Below are 19,723 nucleotides of genomic sequence, written 5' to 3'. Positions count from 1 at the left end.
CAAAGGTCACAAGGGAGCGTCATGGGATGATGGAAAAGTTCTATATTTTGGTTGTGATGGTGGCCACACATATGAATATATACACTTGTCAAAATTTAGCACATGTATACTAAAAATGAGGGCGTTGGATTGTATGTAAATCATACTTTCATAAAATTGACTTACAAAAGAAGAAATACTAATGTGAATGGTAGAATTTTTAAAATCTTTCCCCTCACCAGTACAAAGGAAGGGGGCAGTTGAGTTTTTAACTGGGAATAGAGGGTGTTTATAATGTAATAAATTTAAAAACTTAATACCACGTGTACCTGTTGAAACCAAGGACTCCTTTTCAAAACAGATGCTACTTAGAATTCTCTCCTTTTTTAAGTCACAAGTGACTATACCTGGGAACTCTCCTCATATTCAACTCAGTCCAGTAAGGAGAAAAAACAGTTGTAAAGATGGAAGTCAATCATGGAAAATTTCCTGCTACCCTTCTCATTGAGGTCAAATATAGGGTACTGTCAGCAGACTCTCCCCATTCTGCCTTTTACAAGCAGAGGAGAATGGCTAATTGCTGTGTTGTGCATATTTTAAGACTACGTGATCTATCCGTGGTGGCTGAAGTTACCTGTTTGCCTGTGGTGTGCAAGACAGAGGAGAGTCAAGTCTCACCCTAGGGTTTAGCTCCAGCTTTACTGTCGTACAAGTTTGTTTCCAGTCTTCTACTTCTGGCACTTAGACAGCTTGGGTGCCTGGATGTCAGTGGCTAATTTTTCTGAAGTGCTTGTAAAATTGGCTTATTGGCAAGAATTTATCTTCAGGATATCCATCCCTTATTTACTTCATCCTTGAACTAATGTCCTGGAAGCAACAAATGGTGCCACTTACTACAGGGTCCTTGGGGCAGATGCTTGAAGGAATGTGGAATTGATGAACAGAGGGGTGTGGCTGAGCCAGCATTGTGGCCTCTTTGGGGATCAGCTTCCAGATCCACACGCCTACTTGATTATAGTTTGGGCTTCTCAGATCAGCCCAGCCTTGACCTATTTTTCTCCCCTTTTAAAGATAAAGATACGTTGTGAGCACATGGTTAGGTCATCCTTCAACGTGAGGTCATGTTTTACAGCATCGTTGATTTGAATAACGTGCTGTGTCACATTTTTGTTGAGTGCTCTAGACGGTCATTTAAACTCTTCATTTTTATTTCCTCTGGAAAAGAAGTAAGTTGTATTCACTCTGATGTTGGTTTTACTAGAAAAGGAAACACACAATCACTCGGGGTCCATCAGCCCGTTAGCTCTTAAAAAACATAGGATTCTGTTTTCTTAGAGTTCTTTGTTTGGTTGTTACTTTTTGTGTGTTTCATATGAAACCAAATGGAGCAAACCATGTTTTTCCTTTAATACATTTCTTTTATATACATGTGTTTTTTCTTTGTCACTTTGGTTTTTAATTAGCGGCCAATAAAGTAGGGCCTCCCGGGGCGCCTGGGCAGCTCAGTCGGTTGAGCGTCTGACTTTGGCTCAGGTCATGATCTCGAGGTCTGTGAGTTCAGGCCCCGCATCGGGCTCTGTGCTGACAGCTCAGAGCCTGGAGCCTCCTTCAGATTCTGTGTCTCCTTCTCTCTCTGCCCCCACTCCCCACCACTCTCTGGCTGTCTCTCTCTCTCTCTCTCTCTCAAAAATAAACATTAAAAAAAATAAAAGTAAAATAAAGTAGGGCCTCCCCGCGATCAACATCTTCCTGTGTCTGTGTCTCCCTGCTGTATTCCTAGTTTTCACAAGCGCGCTGCTGTATGGGTGTTTCTCATCTCTGAGGAGCATGGTTTTGTTTGCTTTCAGGCTGTGACAATGCCATCATCATCTGGAATGTGGGGACGGGGGAAGCCCTCATCAACCTGGACGATATGCACTCGGACATGATTTACAATGTAAGCTGGAACCGGAACGGCAGTCTGATCTGCACAGCTTCCAAAGACAAGAAAGTGAGAGTGATCGATCCTAGGAAGCAAGAGATTGTTGCTGTGAGTATGCAAAGGGCAGAGCCGCCCGTGTTTGTCGCACTTGGGCGAGGGCGAGCTTTGCTTGTTAAGGCGGGCGGCAGAGGCCTCGCGCCCGCTCCGTGGAGCCTAACTGCAGACGCCGGACCGTGAATCCGCACAGGCTTCTACAGGCTTCTTCCTCCCAGTCACACTTCAGAGTTGTGTATCCCACAATTTACACAAGCCGTACCTCTCCCTTGGTGACCATTTTCCACAAAGAAACAAAGTTTTTATCGGTTCACTAGAATCCTTAAGAATTTACCAGTCTAGATCAGCTAACCCAGATAGTTCACTGCGTTTCTGGCTTAGCACTGAGTATTGATTGCTTCATTGATCCCCGCCCCTTCCTGCAACCATATTCAGACCACGTTACAGAGACGCCACGGGTATCTTATCAGCTCGGTGTCTTAGTTTCTTCCACCCAGACTAGGCCTCAACAAGTCACCTGTCATGACAGAAGACTTTGGGACTTGAGCTGGGGTTGAAGCTGTAGGTGCTGGACCCCAGAATGTCCTGCGTCTCCCCTTCTCTGGGATGTGCTGGTCCTCTGGCAGTATTACTTCTTAAGTTGGGTGACAGCCACAGCTCGTACTTGTCGAGCACTGGGGACTTGCCTGGCCCTGTGCAAAGTGCTTTCTCCACTAGAACCTTTCAGGGCTCACTACTAGTGCGCTCTCAAGGAACAAATGAATAAAGGAAGGGGTTCACTGAACTAGACTTCGCTGTGTCCTGCGAAATTGGTGGAAACCATAGGGTATATCCAATCTTCAGGTTATCCCCTGGAGAAACGGACATCTGGTAGAGTCCTTTCATGTGTTTTATTTTTGCAGCGTGGACTTGGGTTGGCAGCAGGGCATGGTGGAAAGAGTGAGGCTTTTGAGTCAACTCCTGGCAGTCTGCTTGCTCACTAGCTGAGGGACCTTGGCCAACTTTCATAGTGTCTCTTTGTTTCCTCATTTTGGGAGGAGGAGTGGTTAATTCGCGCTCTCTCTCTCTCTCTCTCTCTCTCTCTCTCTCTCTCACACACACACACACACACACACACACACACACACACACACACACACCTGGCAATCAGGATGAATGGCATGGAGGCATGGGTTGGATTCCGCGTATAAGCCCCCACTCCGCCTTTCTTTCTCGCAGTTTGAATATAATGTGCCTCTTGCTCTTTGCCTCCCAGGAGAAGGAGAAAGCACACGAAGGAGCAAGACCCATGAGAGCCATCTTTCTGGCTGACGGGAATGTCTTCACCACTGGTTTCAGCCGCATGAGTGAGCGGCAGCTGGCTCTCTGGAATCCGGTATGCCCCTTCCCAGCCTTCCCACTGGCTTATTACACTGAGCTTTCTCTTTCTGAGCAGGTCTTTGGAGGGGGGTAAGTAGATTATAGGATTCTTAGTGTAGTTTTCTGAACTCTTGTCTGTCTTAAATTGGATGTGACATGCTCATCCTCACTAGAGACTTATTGCTAAACGTATTACTAAAATGCATCCTTGACACTCCAAAGTAGTCTGTGTTGGCTGTATTTTTTACAAAGAATGCAGGAAGAAACGGTGTTTTGGACTTGGGAACCAAGTTCTGAGCTTTATTTTATAAAGAATATGACCGAATGTTGAAATCAGAACAGTCATGCTTAGGAAAACATTAATAGCATAAGTGAAAAATAAACTGTATATATGGTACAATCTCAGTGCGCGCGCGCGTGTGTGTGTGTAAGGAAGCAGACCAAAATGGCAATTGTTTCTGCCACCCACTGGATTGTGGGATTGTGGAATATGGGATGATTATTACAGTGTTTCTGTAACTTTAACTAAAGAGCACGTATTTATGTTAAGAAAAAAAATGTTAAAACATTTTTCATGTTTATTTTTGAGAGAAAGTGTGAGTGGGGGAGGGGCAGAGAGAGAGACAGACAGACAGACAGACAGAATCCGAAGCAGGCCTCCAAGCTCTGAGCTGTCAGCACAGAGCCCGATGCGGGGCTTGAACCCACAAACCATGAGATCATGACCTGAGCCGAAGTTGGACGCTCAACCTACTGAGCCACCCATGTGCCCCAGAAAAATTTCTTTTAAAACAGAAAATAGTCACAAAAGAGAACTGTCTCCTCTTTGTCATGGAATCACAGATGTGTGCGTTGATTAGGTTGTCAAATGGGCACAATTTTCAGTGGGTCGGATACCACTTAGTATCCCTTTGGTATTTACATGTATGAATATTATATATGTGCATCGTTCAGACTTGCATTATTCTAGGAAATGGCTCACTTAATAAAATAATGATTCATCTTGTAAAAATATGGGTGAATATACAAGCATATAGATAGATACAGATATTTGTATTTTCTTCCCAGAAAAATATGCAGGAACCAATCGCTCTTCATGAAATGGACACTAGCAATGGGGTGTTGCTGCCCTTCTATGACCCTGACACCAGTATCATTTACTTATGTGGAAAGGTAAACAGTCATTTTAATGTTTTATATTCAGTTTAATCTTGTAAGAGGAGAAGTTTATCCTTCAGAGATTTAGTTGCCGGGCAATGCATTGTATCATATTAATAGTCTAATTTAGATGATTTGTGTATGTGTCTTAAACTAAAATAAGGACGGATGTGTGTTTTGGTGTGTTTTAGGTCTTGAGCCTAGACCCTTTGAGCCTGTCATTTGTGTGGTGATAGCACACCATGTTTAGGACTCCTGAGTACGCATCCCTGAGGACAGCAGGGATGGGGCTCGGGTGTTGGGGTGAACACTGGCAGGAGTGTCTTCGCTTGGGGACTCTAGTGAGAGAAAGAGGACACCCCGGTGTCTCTTCACCTCTGGTGCTGTGTGGTTGAGGATTTTAGATCCTCTCTAATGGTATCAGGAGCAAGTAGCCAGTTTGCCGCATCTGATGCTGGAATCCATTGGGTAGCCCTAGAGTGGCATTAGGTGTTTATTACCACGTGCCATGGACCTGTAAAGAGAATAGCGCTTTTTGGATAGGAGCTTTTAAAGGCCTCAGAGACTCTCCGGGGGTTCTTGTTCCTGGAGTTCAGCATTAGGGCCCTGGGCTTGAAAGTATGTGGCCTGACTAAAGTGTCAGGAGGTGACAGTTCTTATAGGAAGATCCCACACTGAAATCAAAAAGCGTACCTCCTGCCTTATCTCCACCTAACTACAGTGTTTGCTAGCTTTATTATTATTTTTTTGTTTTGTTTTTATTTTTAGTGGGCAGTAACCTTAATGTTCCTTAGTCTTTTGTAGATTCAATTTTTCTTAGACTTTCTGTAGCTGAAATAAATGAATTAATAAAATTGAAGCTGTTGCCGTATTTCCCCCAAACCTGTGTAGATAGCCCCTTGCTGAGTAAAGCCAGACATGTTTCGGTTCTCATAGTTGACTGAGCTCTGCTTCACGTTGTCCTACCATCAGCTGCTTCGAACCTGGGATCTTGTCTGTTTCCTTGAGAGTCATTTTCAGATGTTCACAGCTGCCATAGACTGCATCAAAACCAGTAACGGGAGCGATTACCCAGATGTTAGCAACACTAGGTGGAAAGTTATTTTCAGTACACAGGAAACAGTCTGTGTTTAGCTTGTTTACCATCACTTTAGATATTTACGTTATCAAAACAAGTGGAAATCATGAGAACTGAGACACTTGGAAGGGCACGATCGCATATACACACGCATTTCCCCTCCAGCAGGCAGCATTGCCTTTGCTGCTCAAGGTGGCATAACTGGGACAGCTAGTTCTGCTTAGAGACACTCGCGTACGCTTCCGACCTCCAAAACTATCTGACCTTTCTAAGAAAAATTATCCTAGAATTTGGTACATTGCAACAAGACAGCGCTGTCTTCTGAAGTTAAGGAATACTCATGTTTTAGTGAGTTTCTTCATTATGAATGAAGAATTATTATGAATTGTGAATTAATTATTAATTAAGGATGATTAAAAACTCTTTGCTCTTAATATTTCATTCTTCTACAAATCTTACTTTTTATTATTGCTTGATTGTCCGGGGTTGGCGCCCTCAGGTCTGCAAAGGAACACCGTTCTGTGCCAGTCTTTGCCCTCTCCGTGGTCCTCCTAGACTTTGTCTGTCTTTTGGAGTTGAAATGCGATGCAGTTGCTGGGCCGGAGGCCTTAACATTTTTGCCCTGACTCTGACTTGGCGTCCGGGCTCAGTGGAGAGCCTCCAGTAGGAGGCAGAGGAGACCATTTAAAAGACATGCTAGCATTTGATGAGTGAGGGCTTTGCCAAGAAGGGCAACCATCAGATCCTCTCCCTCTGGAGAGGAAGCGAAGGTTGGCCACTGAGGCCAAGTCCGAGTCAGTGCTGGGTTGACAGGGGAGAGAGACACCGCCTCATCCAGCTGCTTCAGGTAACGTTCAATGCGAAGTTTTCTCTGATTTCTTGTAGGGTGACAGCAGTATCCGCTATTTTGAGATCACAGATGAATCCCCGTATGTCCACTACCTCAACACATTCAGCAGCAAGGAGCCTCAGAGAGGGATGGGCTACATGCCCAAGAGGGGACTTGACGTTAACAAATGTGAGATCGCCAGGTAAAGAGCCGGTACCGGAAGATACGCAGGTTGTTTGTGCCGCGCGTGTTACACCAGAGCGATACAGCTGCTGGTAATGCCCTAGGGCCGCAGTCTTGTCTCCCCTCCGTTGCACTGCGGAATTGGTTTCTCATTTCCTGTCCACACTGAGGAACACAGAGTTTTAGAGCAAGAACGAACTTGCAAAATCGTGTCATGGAACCGTGCTTCAGACTGTGTGGCCCGAAGCACCAGTGACGTGGCTCAGCCAAGGCGCACTGCACACGTACTGACCTAGCGAAGCCTCCATCTCTCGTTTTCAGGCCGAGGCTGTGGCCAGTGTCCGCTGGGAGGCAAGCGGGGCGAGCCTGCCCCTGAGATGGACCGAATAGATGGTTTTCCTGCCCGCCGTGGTGACAAACATGTTCCAAACTGGATCGTGGACCTCACGGACCCTAGATTAGAGAAGGCAGAGACCAGTAGCTGGATGTTGGGTTAGCTTGATTTAGGAAATGCAACTATGTTATAGAATTCCTGCCTGTCTATACTACTAGGGATTTTTTAAAAATTTTGTATTGCATAATGCCAGTGGTCTTCCCAAAGGGTAGGCTTTTTTCTCCTCCTAGTCAACAGGAGATACTCTGTGAGACTCACGAATGACTGGCCGTTTAAAAACTTTTTTCTTGGGGCGCCTGGGTGGCGCAGTCGGTTAAGCGTCCGACTTCAGCCAGGTCACGATCTCGCTCTCCGGGAGTTCGAGCCCCGCGTCAGGCTCTGGGCTGATGGCTCAGAGCCTGGAGCCTGTTTCCGATTCTGTGTCTCCCTCTCTCTCTGCCCCTCCCCCGTTTAAGCTCTGTCTCTCTCTGTCCCAAAAATAAATAAACGTTGAAAAAAAAAATTTTTTTTTAAACTTTTTTCTTAAGCTTTATTTATTTATTTTGGATAGAGAGGGGTAGGGGGAGATAGAAAGCCAACGCACGGGAGCAGGGGAGGGGCAGAGAGAGAGGGAGACAGAATCTCGAGCAGGCTCCGTGCTGTCGGCACAGAACCTGACGCGGGGCTCGAACCCACAAACCGTGAGATCATGACCCGAGCCGAAACCGAGTCGGGCGCTCAACCGACGGAGCCACCCGGGTGCCCCATGAATAACTGACCGTTTTGAGCAACAGGATGACCAGCGCCACGCTATTGGGCCGGTGACCGTACCGCACGTTTGTACAGCACTACATTTCTATGGACATCTGCCTCTCTCTGTTGTTTTGGTCATACAGTTAAATAATGAGCACATCTTTTAAGTTAATTACTATAAGTTTCATTTTTAAATATACTTAATTCTCTATAGCTGGAGTAGTGAAAGAAAGATAATTCAAAATTATAGTTTAAACCAAACTCATCAAAATGTGGTTCAAAATAGATTGAATCCAAACTTGAGAGTGCTTCTGGTACTTGGGAAAGCATTTATTTTACTGTCATCTAAAAGTCAAAACCTGTAAGCATAATCATTCAGGATACCTCCTACTTATTAAATGTTTACTGAGCATTTATTAATACATTGAGTATTTGAGCTGGACGTCAAACCCAGGCCGGTTTGGTTGGTTTTTGTTTTTGTTTTTGTTTTTGTTTTTGTTTTTTACCACTCTGCTGACTGCAGAGGTTTCATGCTTTATGTTCCTGGTCTTTCCACATTTTGGATAATTTCAAATTTTTCTTGAGTGTCAAATATGATGCGGTTTGCATAGATGCCAAAATTGTAATCCTAGGATTATCTTCTTTTCCTTTTTTTTTTTTTTTAATTTTATTTTTAACGTTTATTCATCTTTGAGAGACAGAGAGAGACAGAACATGAGTGGGGGAGGGATAGAGACAGGGAGACACAGAATCCGAAGCAGGCTCCAGGCTCCAAGCTGTCAGCACAGAGCCTGACGCGGGGCTTGAACTTACGAACTGCGAGATCATGACCTGAGCCAAAGTCATACGCTCAACCAACTGAGCCACCCAGGCGCCTATCTTCTTTTCCTTTTTAAAAATCCTATTTATGCCAACAAATGTTCAGCCACTTCTAGTTGGCAGAAGACCTGGCATCCAAATCGTGGATGCTAATCTCATGTCAGGTGTTTGTTCTCTCCTGTCTGTTGACTTGGTCACTGTTCCAGAAGTGAATCATCGGCGGTGGTGGCGTTTCCACCACGGCTGCTCAGCCCTGAAGATGGGGGTTTGACTGTCCCAGCAGCATAGACCTCAACTCCTGGTTCCTGTTTCTAGTCCACCATTTCCTAGCATAGCTCCTCTTGGCTTCTGTTTTCTCATCTGGAAAATGGGAACACAGATTGTACCTGCTCCCCAGGGTGGATCAGCCGCGGTGATAGGCAGAGCATGTCGTATCCCATACAGGAGAGTAATTGTTATGACTTGGCCTCTTATTTCACTTAATACAACTTTGCCTTTATTTCCCCCTTGAAGATTCTTCAAACTTCATGAGAGAAAGTGTGAGCCCATTATCATGACTGTTCCAAGGAAAGTAAGTGCCCAGTTTCTTAGGCAAATTTGTGTTTCAAAGACTTTCACATGTCAGGTCTTTCTTCTTCTTTAACTGAGGGTTTTCCCAACTGTCTCTTGTAGTCGGACCTTTTCCAGGATGACCTGTATCCTGACACAGCAGGGCCCGAAGCGGCGCTGGAGGCAGAGGAGTGGTTTGAGGGGAAGAATGCAGATCCAGTCCTCATCTCCTTAAAGCATGGATACATTCCTGGCAAAAACCGGGATCTCAAAGTGGTCAAGAAGAACATTCTGGATAGCAAGCCCACTGCAAATAAGAAGTGTGACCTGATCAACATCCCCAAGAAAACCCCGGACACAGCCAGTGTGGTAAGGACCCCCTGAGGTTGAGGGGTGCGGTGCGCTTGGCTGGCTCAGGGCTTTCTTTCAGTGAATGAAAACATGACTATTTCTAAGAACCTCCTTGGCCACGTAACATTTTTGAGTTTGGCTCCATTAGCTGTTTTTGGGGTTTTTGTTTTCGTTTTTTTGTAATGACCACGAGAGAAGTCAGTCTACGACCATTTTTAAGAGAGTGCACAGGAGCTGCTTGGGTGTTTTCTTAAGTGTGTCTTCCCAGACCGTTCACGTCCATCTTTGATTGGGGTGGAAATGAAGCAAGAGAGCGTGGGGCCACAGATGCCGAGAAGAGGGGGTCCTGGGAGGGGAAGAGAGTGGTGCGAGGGTCCAGATGTTGCTGAGTGTTCCAGAGACACAGGCGTGTGGCGACGAGTGCAACTTAGCGAAGATGATCTTGGACCTCTTGGCAAGAACCATCTGAGTGGAGCGGTGGGAGCCGAAGCCTGACATTGGGGGCCCGCACGGCCACTGGGGATGCTGCTGCTAGGACAGCAGGGTCTAGCCAGGGAGGAGGCGGCAAGGGGACTTGGCGGGCGTGGAACAGGATCCCAGGGGCCAGAGGGAGGTCGGTGAACTGTCAGTGAGAAGGTAAGTGGAACGAAGAGGCCAAGCGCCCGGAGGAGCTGGCACTTTGGCCATAACTAGGGAAGCCACGTCAGATGCCGTGGACTGCAGGGTTTCCAACAGGATCCATTCCACGTGGGAGAGGCTGAGGCCTCTTTAGAAGAGTTAGCAAGCAGGGCAAGGGCTTTAGCTCCTAAGAAGGGCCCTCCCCGGGTGATGGCAGGGGCTCGGCAGCCTCCAGAAGGTCACGTAGACATTACTCCTGATGGTATTGCACCGGGTGGCCAGGCTGTGGCGCAGCCGTGAAGGGACCGGTCCCTTCCCACAGTTTCTGTCCTGAGACTGAGTCCGGGTAAGTGCACGGGCATGAGGAGCAGCGCTGCAGGACTGTGGCTCTGCTGTGGGGCGGCAGGTGGGCTGACCAGCAGCCGGGACTCTCCTATGGCCCAACTTGGTGGCGGTGCCTGGCCACATCCAAAGTGGAAAATGAGACTGCGCAACCTATACATTCTCAACTGTGGTGAACTTCGTTGAGTGCATTTTAGTCAACCTCTTACCCTCTCCCCCCTTTTTGGTTTTCTTAGCAAAATGAAGCCAAGCTGGATGAGATTTTAAAAGAGATCAAATCTATAAAAGATACAATCTGCAATCAAGACGAGCGCATTTCCAAGTTAGAACAGCAGATGGCGAAGATCGCCGCCTGAAGGTCCACCCCCCACCCCCAAAATGGGAGCAGGAACTCTTCGTGGTAGCCGGTTGTGGGCGTGGTCCCAGGGAGGGCGGAAGGGAGGCACTGCCATTTGGGGACCTTCGTGTCAGCGGCCCGTGTCAACCAGCCACGGGCCGCCTTCCAGTCAGAACTCAATTCGTCTCCCAAATTTGCAGAAACAAAATGTGATTTAAAAGCTGAGCTTTTTATCAGAAAGCTTTTTTGATGTTTTAAGTGTTACGTGACTTGTCGAACTTTTAAAAGACAAAAGTGCTACTTTTAAAATCCCAGATATTCTGAATTTTAGAAAACCGACCAATTCTGATTCAGTGTTGTGCCCAAGTACCTTTTTTCTTTTTTTTTTTTTTTTTATAAACAGGGACCAATGCCACATTGCTTTTTATATTTCTTTTTTTTTTTTTAACGTTGCCAAAACCAAAAGTAGCTCCCCCGCCCGCCGCCCTTGTATTTTGCTACTTTGCAGTATTTGTGTGTGGTTTTTTTTTTTCCTCCTTAATTTGAAAGGGACAGCACTGTGTATGTTTATAAACTAAATGAAGATAAGATATTATTTTGTATACACGTTCATCCGAGAACAATCAGAGCAGTAGCCTCATGGTGCTGGCTCGTTTGCAGCACAAAACCCGGTCATCCTCATGACTGTACAGAAGGAAGACTTGAAAAATCACGTGGGTTCACGTCACCACCCCTCTCCTTTCACGGAGTCTTCTGATCAAAAAAGCTCCTATTGTATCGTCTCTTTTCTTTCCTTTCTCTTTTCTAGAAACTGGGTGGTTGTACCAGAATGGAATTTCACTTCTTGGTTATCCTGTGCTTCAGATGATTATAATCTAACCTAAACTAGCGTGTGTTTTCGCAGTTTTGTTATACACGTAGAATCTATTGCATTGATCACTTTAAACGTCATAGTTCAGGTTTCGGTCAATACTTGACAAGGGTGCCCGGGACAGGAGGCCACAGAAGCCACTGTGGAGTGTTCCTCCTTGCCCATTTCAGCAGCCTGTCTTGCTCCTGAGTGCAGTAGGGGACTGTAGGCCGAGCGAACCTGCAGTGGGGAGTGTGCCCCCACGGGACCCTCTGCTCTCCCAGCACATCGCATGCCGACCCTGTGCTGTGCTGGAGGCAGAAATGGCTCTCTCTGCACCCCAGAGCCCCTGCCCTCCCCTCTGTGTCACAGATGCAGCCACCTCTCTCAGGGCTCCCCCAGACAGTCCTTCTGTTTTTCCTGCCTCGGCCCTCTCCACAGTCAGCTGAGATGAAGGCCAGAGGGTGCTATTGACTATTGAGACTGAGAACAGTCTAGAATGAAGCAAGACCAGGAGCACGGGCCTCTGCTGTAGCTTTAATGTGTACGAACTTGTCCCTTTGCACCCTCCACACAAACCAGCCTGCTCTGCCCCTCCAGCTCACACAGAGGCTGTGTCAAAGCACAGAGGTTCCCCCGGATTCAGGGGCCAGCGACTGAGCTCTGAATACCTGTTCCATTCCTAGGTTAGCTAGAACTTCTCCATTTCCATGTTCTCATTTTGCATGCTTGAGGAACAAGATTTAAAGAATCTCTGGGAAAGACTGAGTGTCTGTGGTCGAACATGAAACGTGGAGTGCCATTGGGACCGCCCGGGGGCTCTTGCGCATGCTCCCGCCGGTGTGGGGACGAACTGGCTGGGAGCATCTGTAACAGGGAGCCAGGATGGAGGCGGAGTGTGGCGACACTGGGTTGGAACGCGCAGTCGAGCTGGGGCTAATGTCTGCGTAGGAAAGGTACCGTGTTTTTACCCAGAATTGGGGTCACTGTCTCCACAGTTTCAGGGCATCTGAATGTTTGGTGTGGTTTTGTGTGTGTATGTGTGTGTGTTTAATATTGGAGTGGATAATGAGATGTAAAGAAAACAATAATTACAGTGACTTCTGTTCAAACCTGTACATGTTTCTTTATCGACGTAATCTGCTGAGGACCTTCATTTTTTAAATTGAGAAGTGTTTTAAGGTTCTGACAAATTAAGTAAACAAAATTGTTGATAGTGGTGGAACACCATAGGGAACGTGGTTCAAAGAGAAGACAGAGGGCAAGGAGAAATTACCCTGATTTTAGTGGTTTTAGCTTATGACTTATTTAATGAACGAATGCCCAGCCAGGCTCAGAGTCGGCGCCTGAAGCTTTGTGGATTATTTTTCCTGTTTTGTCTTTTTTTATTTTTTTCCTTCTTCTTTTCAAAGCCGTGCTATCCCAGAGGAAAACCAGTGAATTGCTCCTAGATCGGCTCTTATAGAGCGGCCATAGTATTCTGTCAAAACACTTGCTTCCATTTTCAAAGATAAAAAAGTCATTGATTACAAAACGGTGTCCGTGTTTATTTCGCACCTTCGGCTGTCTTTGGGGCAGCGCACAGCTCCTCTGACTCCGTGGAACTGGCCGGGCGACCGTCTCCTCTCTGAGGGTGAGTACAGGGGAAGTGTGGGTGAGCCACTCAGCCCCGGCAAAGCGGGGACGTCGAGCGGGGTAGAGCGGAGAGCGTGCTGCCTGCCAGACCCCCACGGGCCTGCGTGTTTGAATCCTGCCTCCGGCCTTTACCGGAGGGGGGGATCTGGGGCACATCTCCTCATCTCAAGGCATCCCTTTTCCTGCTTTGAAGGAGGGACGCAGGCTTCCGCGTGGTTTGGAAGGGAGCTACCTGGGACCGGCCACACGAAGAGCCCTCGCCGAGTGGCTGCCGCTTTCTCTTGTTTCCCTGGCGGCGCTTTTGGAAGCGTGCTCTTCGGTGGAGTACGGTCCTCTCGGCTTAGCTGTGACTTTTATTCCAGTGGGAGGTTTTCAGGGTCCTTTGAATCTCGTGGCCTTTGGCAGCTTCCCTTTTTACACCAGGATATCGTCTCAGGACATTTCAGTGAGTTTAGCAAAGAGTTGCCCACCGTTTGGGTTTTCCAGAGGTTTGTAAACATGATGAATAATTGGCGTGAAGATGCCCCCCCCGCCCCCAATACATTCTCCTAAAGTTGCTGCGGTCGGTGAGAACAGCAGCCAGGTTCGTGGTCAGCTCGTGTGGCTGCAGGAAGCAGCGACGACAGATGCTGTCTGTGCCCCTTGGTGCCCGCGGTCAGGGGGCAGACGCGTGCTGGGAGGTGTTTACGACCGACGTTCTCTCGTTTTGGCTGCCTTGCCTCTTGGTCAGAGACCTAAAGGTTACCATGTCCGCCCCAGACGTCCAGCCAGGCCCCATCAAGGGAGAACTTCCGTTTTTTGAAGGGCTACTTCCCTTGCTGGTCTCGGCGTTGTGTGTCCAGAAAAGCTTTTTCTTGGTTCTTAAGAATCTGTTAACTCTAAGTGGCCCTTCTCTTCTGCTAGCACATTAGAACGTCCCGAAGCCGTCACTGGACTCGACCGTGAGTCGTGGCCACAGACACGCACATTTTCCTGCAAGACTGAAGGGGGTATTTGCACATTGGTGCAACCTTTCCGGAGGGCGGTGTGACAAGGTCCGTCTGGAGTCTTGAATGTCCTTACCTTTTGGCCCAGGGTCTTCACCTCTGGGAATTGTGCCCCAAGGAAACTGGTAGAAGAACTCTTCAGGAACGAGAAGAGGGAAGATTAGTCTAGCAGGGTTAGTTAACTTTAACCACCCAGGACCGATTGCTGTCCACAAGCCCTCTTGAGGCCGTATGCATATACAGTGTGTATTTACATGTAGAATAAACCCAAGTTTTCTTGTTTCTATGTGGAGGTACCAGCGGTGGGTAGTTTTGACTTAATTAGATTTTCCTGAATTTTCTATCTCACACAAATGTCTTTACTCCCAGACAGAAGTCATTAAAAGTAGGGGTGCCTGGGTGGCCAATTGATTAAGTGTCCGACTTCAGCTCAGGTCATGATCTTGCTGTTTGTGAGTTCGAGCCGCACGTCGGGCTCTGTGCTGATGGGTCAGAGCCTGGAGCCTGTTCCGGATTCTGTGTCTCCCCCCCCCCCCCAACTCTCTGCCCCTCCCCAACTCATGCTCGGTCTCTCCTTCTCAAAAATAAACATTAAAAAAAAACATTCAAGGGGTGCCTGGCTGGCTCAGTCGGTGAAGCGTCCGGCTTCGGCTCAGGTCATGATCTCACGGTTCATGGGTTCGAGCCCCACATCGGGCTCTGCGCTGACAGCTCAGAGCCTGGAACCAGCTTTGGATTGTGTCTCCTCCTCTCTCTGCCCCTCCTCTGCTCGCACTCTGTCTCTTGTGTCAAAAATAAACATTAAGACATAAAAAACAAGTTATTAAAATTAATGTGTGGGCTGCCGGGGTGGCTCAGTCAGTTAAGTGTCTGGCTCTTGACTTCGGCTCAGGTCATGATCTCATGATTTGTGAGATCGAGCCCCACCCCCACCCTGTCAGCTCTGTGCTGACCGCGCAGAGCCTTCTTGGGATTCTCTCTCTCCCTTGCTGTCTGCCCTTCCCCCACTTGCACACAAGCTCTCTCTCTCTCTCAAAATAAACTTAAAAAAATTTTTTTTAATGTATGAGTGATGAATTTGTAATCTGTGGAAACAGGGATCCTAAACATCCTAAATCAACAGGGGCGGGAGGTGAGGCAGGAAATGATGGCGTGCCATAACCAGTTCTGGAGGCAGGGACTCCTCAGAGCCACCCAACAATACCAGTGTATATTCCTGATAGAGTCAGTAGTTAAACGGAAGGAAACTTTATTTTCGAGTTTAGAAGAAAAAACAAGCCCTTTTCCACCCAGACTTCTGTCTGGGGGAAAACGTTTTAAGTCACAAAGGAAAAGGTAACGTTGGCTCTGTTAAAGTGGAATTCCATAAGACTTCAATATGTCAACCAAAAAATGAAGATCATGGAACCTGGGAAATATATTTTCAACCAGTAAGATACGAAGTATATTTCCATCTAATGTATCTAATCTATTTCGTGTAATATGCTTGATCTCAGATCCAGCCGCTGTCTCTGTTTGCGAAGGGGGTGATCTGTGCTGATGCGCCCGTAGCATTCCTTCCTGGGCCCTATGAATGGAGTCTGTCGGCAAGTGGTTTATCAGAACCAGGGGTGGAAGGACAGACAGTGCTAGGAGTCACTAGGCACAGTGAGCTTTGTTCCCCCAATCGCAAGTTTCTGGAAAAGGTGGGACAGAGACGAAGGGACAGACTGCTCCAGATCCAGTGGTCCTCGAGGGTCAGGTGGCCGCTAAGTTGGTTAGGTCGGTGGAAATGTGGAGGAAGGTGAGTTTAGACAAGCTGCTGAAATCTTTGCAATTCAGTGTAGTTTTCCTTTATTGTGTGGAAACGCAGCCAGGTAAGACAACTGATTTTAAGAGCCAGGGCTAGTACGTGGGGGGTGGGGGCGTAGTGTTGGATGAGGAACACAGCTCGGGTGACTGGAAAATTCGAATCCACTGCAGCTTGCTCGACTCGGGAGCTTGGGAAGGAAGATCTCTTCTGTTACCAAAACCACTGGGTGCCTCGTTTTTTGTTTTAAATGGAGAGGCTTCCTCACACGGGTCTCAAAGACTGAATATTTTTGGAAAGGATGACGTGGGGGTCTGCAGCAGCGCTGGAGAGAAATGACTCAGAAGCCCAGCGGGCGGCTGCCGGTGTCGGGAAGGCTCCGGGTTGAGGGTCCAGCAGTCATCGGTGTCGCAGAGGCTCACGTGGTGCCTGTGCTGTGAGCTGCCGGCTGGTTCAGGTGATGCCGATAGATCACAGTGGCAAGGGGACCCCGCGCAGGACGCCGGGGGGGGGGGCCCTGAGGGGCTGCAGAAGCTGAGAGGGTGGGTTTCCAGACTTGCTGAGCCTCACTTCCCCTGGGGGCCCCTCCGGTCCCCGGCAGCAGGCCCCGCCTTCCTCACAGACCTGCTGTCTTCTCATGACTTACAAACCGCGCCCCCCCCTCCCCCGCCCCCGCCGCCAACTAGACGTGGTTCTGTTTGTCTTGACATTCACTGGGCGAATACTTTTCCAGTGAGGGTGTAAAGGTCCAGAGGAAATTGTAGTTGAGCAAATGACCAAGTGGTCCAGCTGTTCGGTGTTCGGACCACAGCTCGGTGCCCTGAGGGTCAAGACCTCAACCATCAGTATTTCAGCAACAAAATCCAAGCTTTTGGGCTGTGCGGAGATAGGTCTGAGAACTGGGAAGTTGCCCCATAAATAACAGGAAGTTGTTGCAGGTTCATTTCCTCGCCGAGATGATACTTGGGTCACAGAAGATAGAAAAGGCACCTCACGGTTAAGAAACTGCTGGGCTTCTGGCCACGCTCAACTACACGCGTCCCCCAAGACAGTAAAGTGAGTTCTTGGCACCCTGGCTGCTTTCCACAAGGGGCAGTGGATTCAAGCGCCATAGAAAATGGCAAGGTGGAGAATCCCATGTGGGCATCTGTGCACCTGCCAGAAACTTCCCGTTGTAGAGAGACCAGATCATTGTAGGAACAGCCTCGTAACTGGTTCCTCTAACACCACCCACCTGTTCCCTTTTTTGTTTCCAGAGTGATGTTTTCTAAAACAGAATCTGTCAAGATCTCTGAGGGGGACACAAGTGGTTCCCCTTCTCTGGGATGAAGTCATGCTCTTCAGCGTCGTCTATGAGAGCTCCCTTGACCTGCCCCCTGCCTCCCACCCCACCTGATTCCTGTCTCCTCTCGTATCCCATACACGTTCCGCCAGCTACTCGTGTTGGCTGTAGCTTTAGAATACGTCCATATTCCAGCTGCTTCCCACACTGCCACTGTTAACCCGCTAGTCCGTGGCCCTGTCATCCCTGATGTGGACCGAGCTTCTGCGTTAGGGTTCTTGAGAGAGAACCAATAGGATGTGTACATATACAGAAAGAAAAAGGTTCATTATAAGGAACTGGCTCACATTTTGAAGGCTGACGAGTCCCAAGGTCTCCTGTCAGCAAACTGGAGACCCAGGAGGCCTGATATTTCCATTTGAGTCCAAAGGCAACAAAAAATCATTGCTCAAAGGTAGTCGGGCAAGGGGATCTCCCTTACTCTCCTTGTCTGGTCTATCCAGGCCTTCGCCTGATTGGGTGATGCCCACCCACACGGTGGAGGGCAGTCTGCTTTCCTCAATCTGGAGATTCACATGTTAATATCTGGAAACCCCTTACAGGTACACCCAGAATATTTGACCAAATAATCTAGGTTCCCCCATTGGCCCAGTAAAATGAACATAAACTGTCAGAGCTTCTAAACCAAGCTTCCTGTTCCCTGCTTTAATAAGTCTGTCTTCCACACAGTGGCCAGAATAACCTTTTAAGGTATTAAGCAGATGAGGACAAAGTAAGGTCCACAGACCAAATCCAACCCTCTGAAAGTTTCTGTGATAGCCCATAAGGGAAAAATAGTCTTTACATTTTTAAATGATTGGGGGGGGGGGGGGACTTTAAAAAAGAATAGTGGCAAGTAAAAGGCATATGAAACTCACGTTGTAATGTCCATAAAGTTCATGGGAACACAGCCACGCCCATTTGTTTAAGCCACATCTAACGGCTGCTTTTGCCTTACACCCTCGGAATTTAGTTGCAACCAGAGACTGGCTACAAACCCTAAAATGTTTACCATCCGCCCCACTAAGAAAAAGCTTGCTGATCCCCGTATTTATGGAGTCAAAACCCTCCATGGCTTCTCCTCTCGGGACAAAAGCTGAGATCCCCACATTTGGCTGGCCCCATCGCCTCCCCGACCTCCTCTGATGATGTCCCCTGGTTTTCAGGAGACCCCCTGCCTTTGAGCTTCCCACATACTGCTCTCTCCAGACCACCCATCCTCCCCCCACCCCAGTGTCTGCAAGGCTCACCACTGCTCTCCCTCCCCTGCCCCCTTCCCCATAACACCTTATTTCCACGAAGACCTAGCACCTTTGGTGGAGACTCAGATCAGATCAGATCAGATAAGATCGTCTCCCCTGAAACGAATGTAAACTCCCCCAGGACAGGAACACCTTTCGTTCACTGTTCTCCCTGGAATCTGGCATATTGTATTAAGAAATATTTGCTCAATAAATGAATGAAGCTAGGGACACGATCTGGGGTGGGGGCATCTATTGGATTGTCCGCATGGCAGTACTTTGCTTCCAGGATATGACCCTCCCCTGAGCACCGCTGACCCCCGGCTGGGCCAAAGCCCCCCCCCCCCCCCCCCCCCGCCGCCTTTGGAGCCACCTCCATCGGTGCCAAATCCACGTTTCCCTTCACAGAGGCCTGGGATTTGGGGATGTGAGGGAGCAAGCAGTCAGAGCAGGTGTGTGGTGATGGACAAGGGGCTTCTGGGTCCCTTGAGTTCCCTAAATCCACACATAAGATCCAGCTACATTTCTAACCTTAAGTGCCACCAGCTATCCCAGGAATCCTATTGCCATTGAAGCCAGTTAGGGAGGAGTTTGCACCCAAGACTCCTTCCTCATGGCGGTATTTCTCCATCATCAGAGCCCCGTGAGGTCTGAGTCCAGAGTTCTCCATCACTGTACCTCCCTGCCCCGTGCTTGGGGTGAGTGCTGGAGGCATTGATCCCTTCAGCGACTACTGTTGGAAAAAATCCCTGAGTTTGGAGCACATTTCTAGGCTTGATTACCCTCTGGCCTTCCGGGTCTGGGAACAGCCCCTACGCTGACCACCCTCTGGCACCAAAGCTGACCCACTGAACCCTGGGGAACGCCTGTTCTTCTTCTCTCTGGAGGAACAGCTTCACTCTGCAGCCTTTCATCCCGGAGCTGCCCAGAGTGACAGCCAGAATCCCCGGCTCCCCAAGGGTCTGCCGCCTTTTGAGAAGGGGAATTGCATCCCAGCTGCGGTGGGCCCCCCAAGTGGCCATTTCCCTTTTAGATGGTCCGAATCGGCAAATCACAGCTGTGAGCCCTCCCTTCAATCAAAGAGGATGTGTGTGTTGGGGAAGTGGGGGGGCCCGGCAGGTAGTTGAGGATGGCCCCTGCCCCCCCCCGCCCCCGCCCCCGCCTTTCCTTAGAGCGGCTCTGTTCTCTCTGAGATCTT

At 48.3% G+C, this 19,723-nt stretch overlaps 1 protein-coding gene across 4 annotated transcripts in view; it reads left to right on the top strand.

The window, feature by feature from the left end:
- CORO1C (coronin 1C) overlaps window positions 1–13,087 on the top strand; it is a 76,892-nt gene extending 63,805 nt beyond the window's left edge. For all 4 annotated transcript variants that reach the window (XM_023241510.2, XM_023241509.2, XM_045041712.1 and 1 more), the window contains 7 exons: window positions 1,827–2,008; window positions 3,210–3,329; window positions 4,382–4,486; window positions 6,435–6,580; window positions 9,020–9,077; window positions 9,179–9,424; window positions 10,603–13,087. In XM_023241510.2, coding sequence (XP_023097278.1) covers window positions 1,827–2,008; window positions 3,210–3,329; window positions 4,382–4,486; window positions 6,435–6,580; window positions 9,020–9,077; window positions 9,179–9,424; window positions 10,603–10,722 — 977 coding nt within the window. In that variant the 3' untranslated portion in view covers window positions 10,723–13,087. The remainder of the gene's footprint in view (window positions 1–1,826; window positions 2,009–3,209; window positions 3,330–4,381; window positions 4,487–6,434; window positions 6,581–9,019; window positions 9,078–9,178; window positions 9,425–10,602) is intronic.
- Window positions 13,088–19,723: the final 6,636 nt, after the last annotated feature.

This window comes from Felis catus, chromosome D3, assembly GCF_018350175.1.
Source record: "Felis catus isolate Fca126 chromosome D3, F.catus_Fca126_mat1.0, whole genome shotgun sequence".
Taxonomy (NCBI): domain Eukaryota; kingdom Metazoa; phylum Chordata; class Mammalia; order Carnivora; family Felidae; genus Felis; species Felis catus.
This window is presented reverse-complemented; position numbering and strand designations above follow the sequence as displayed.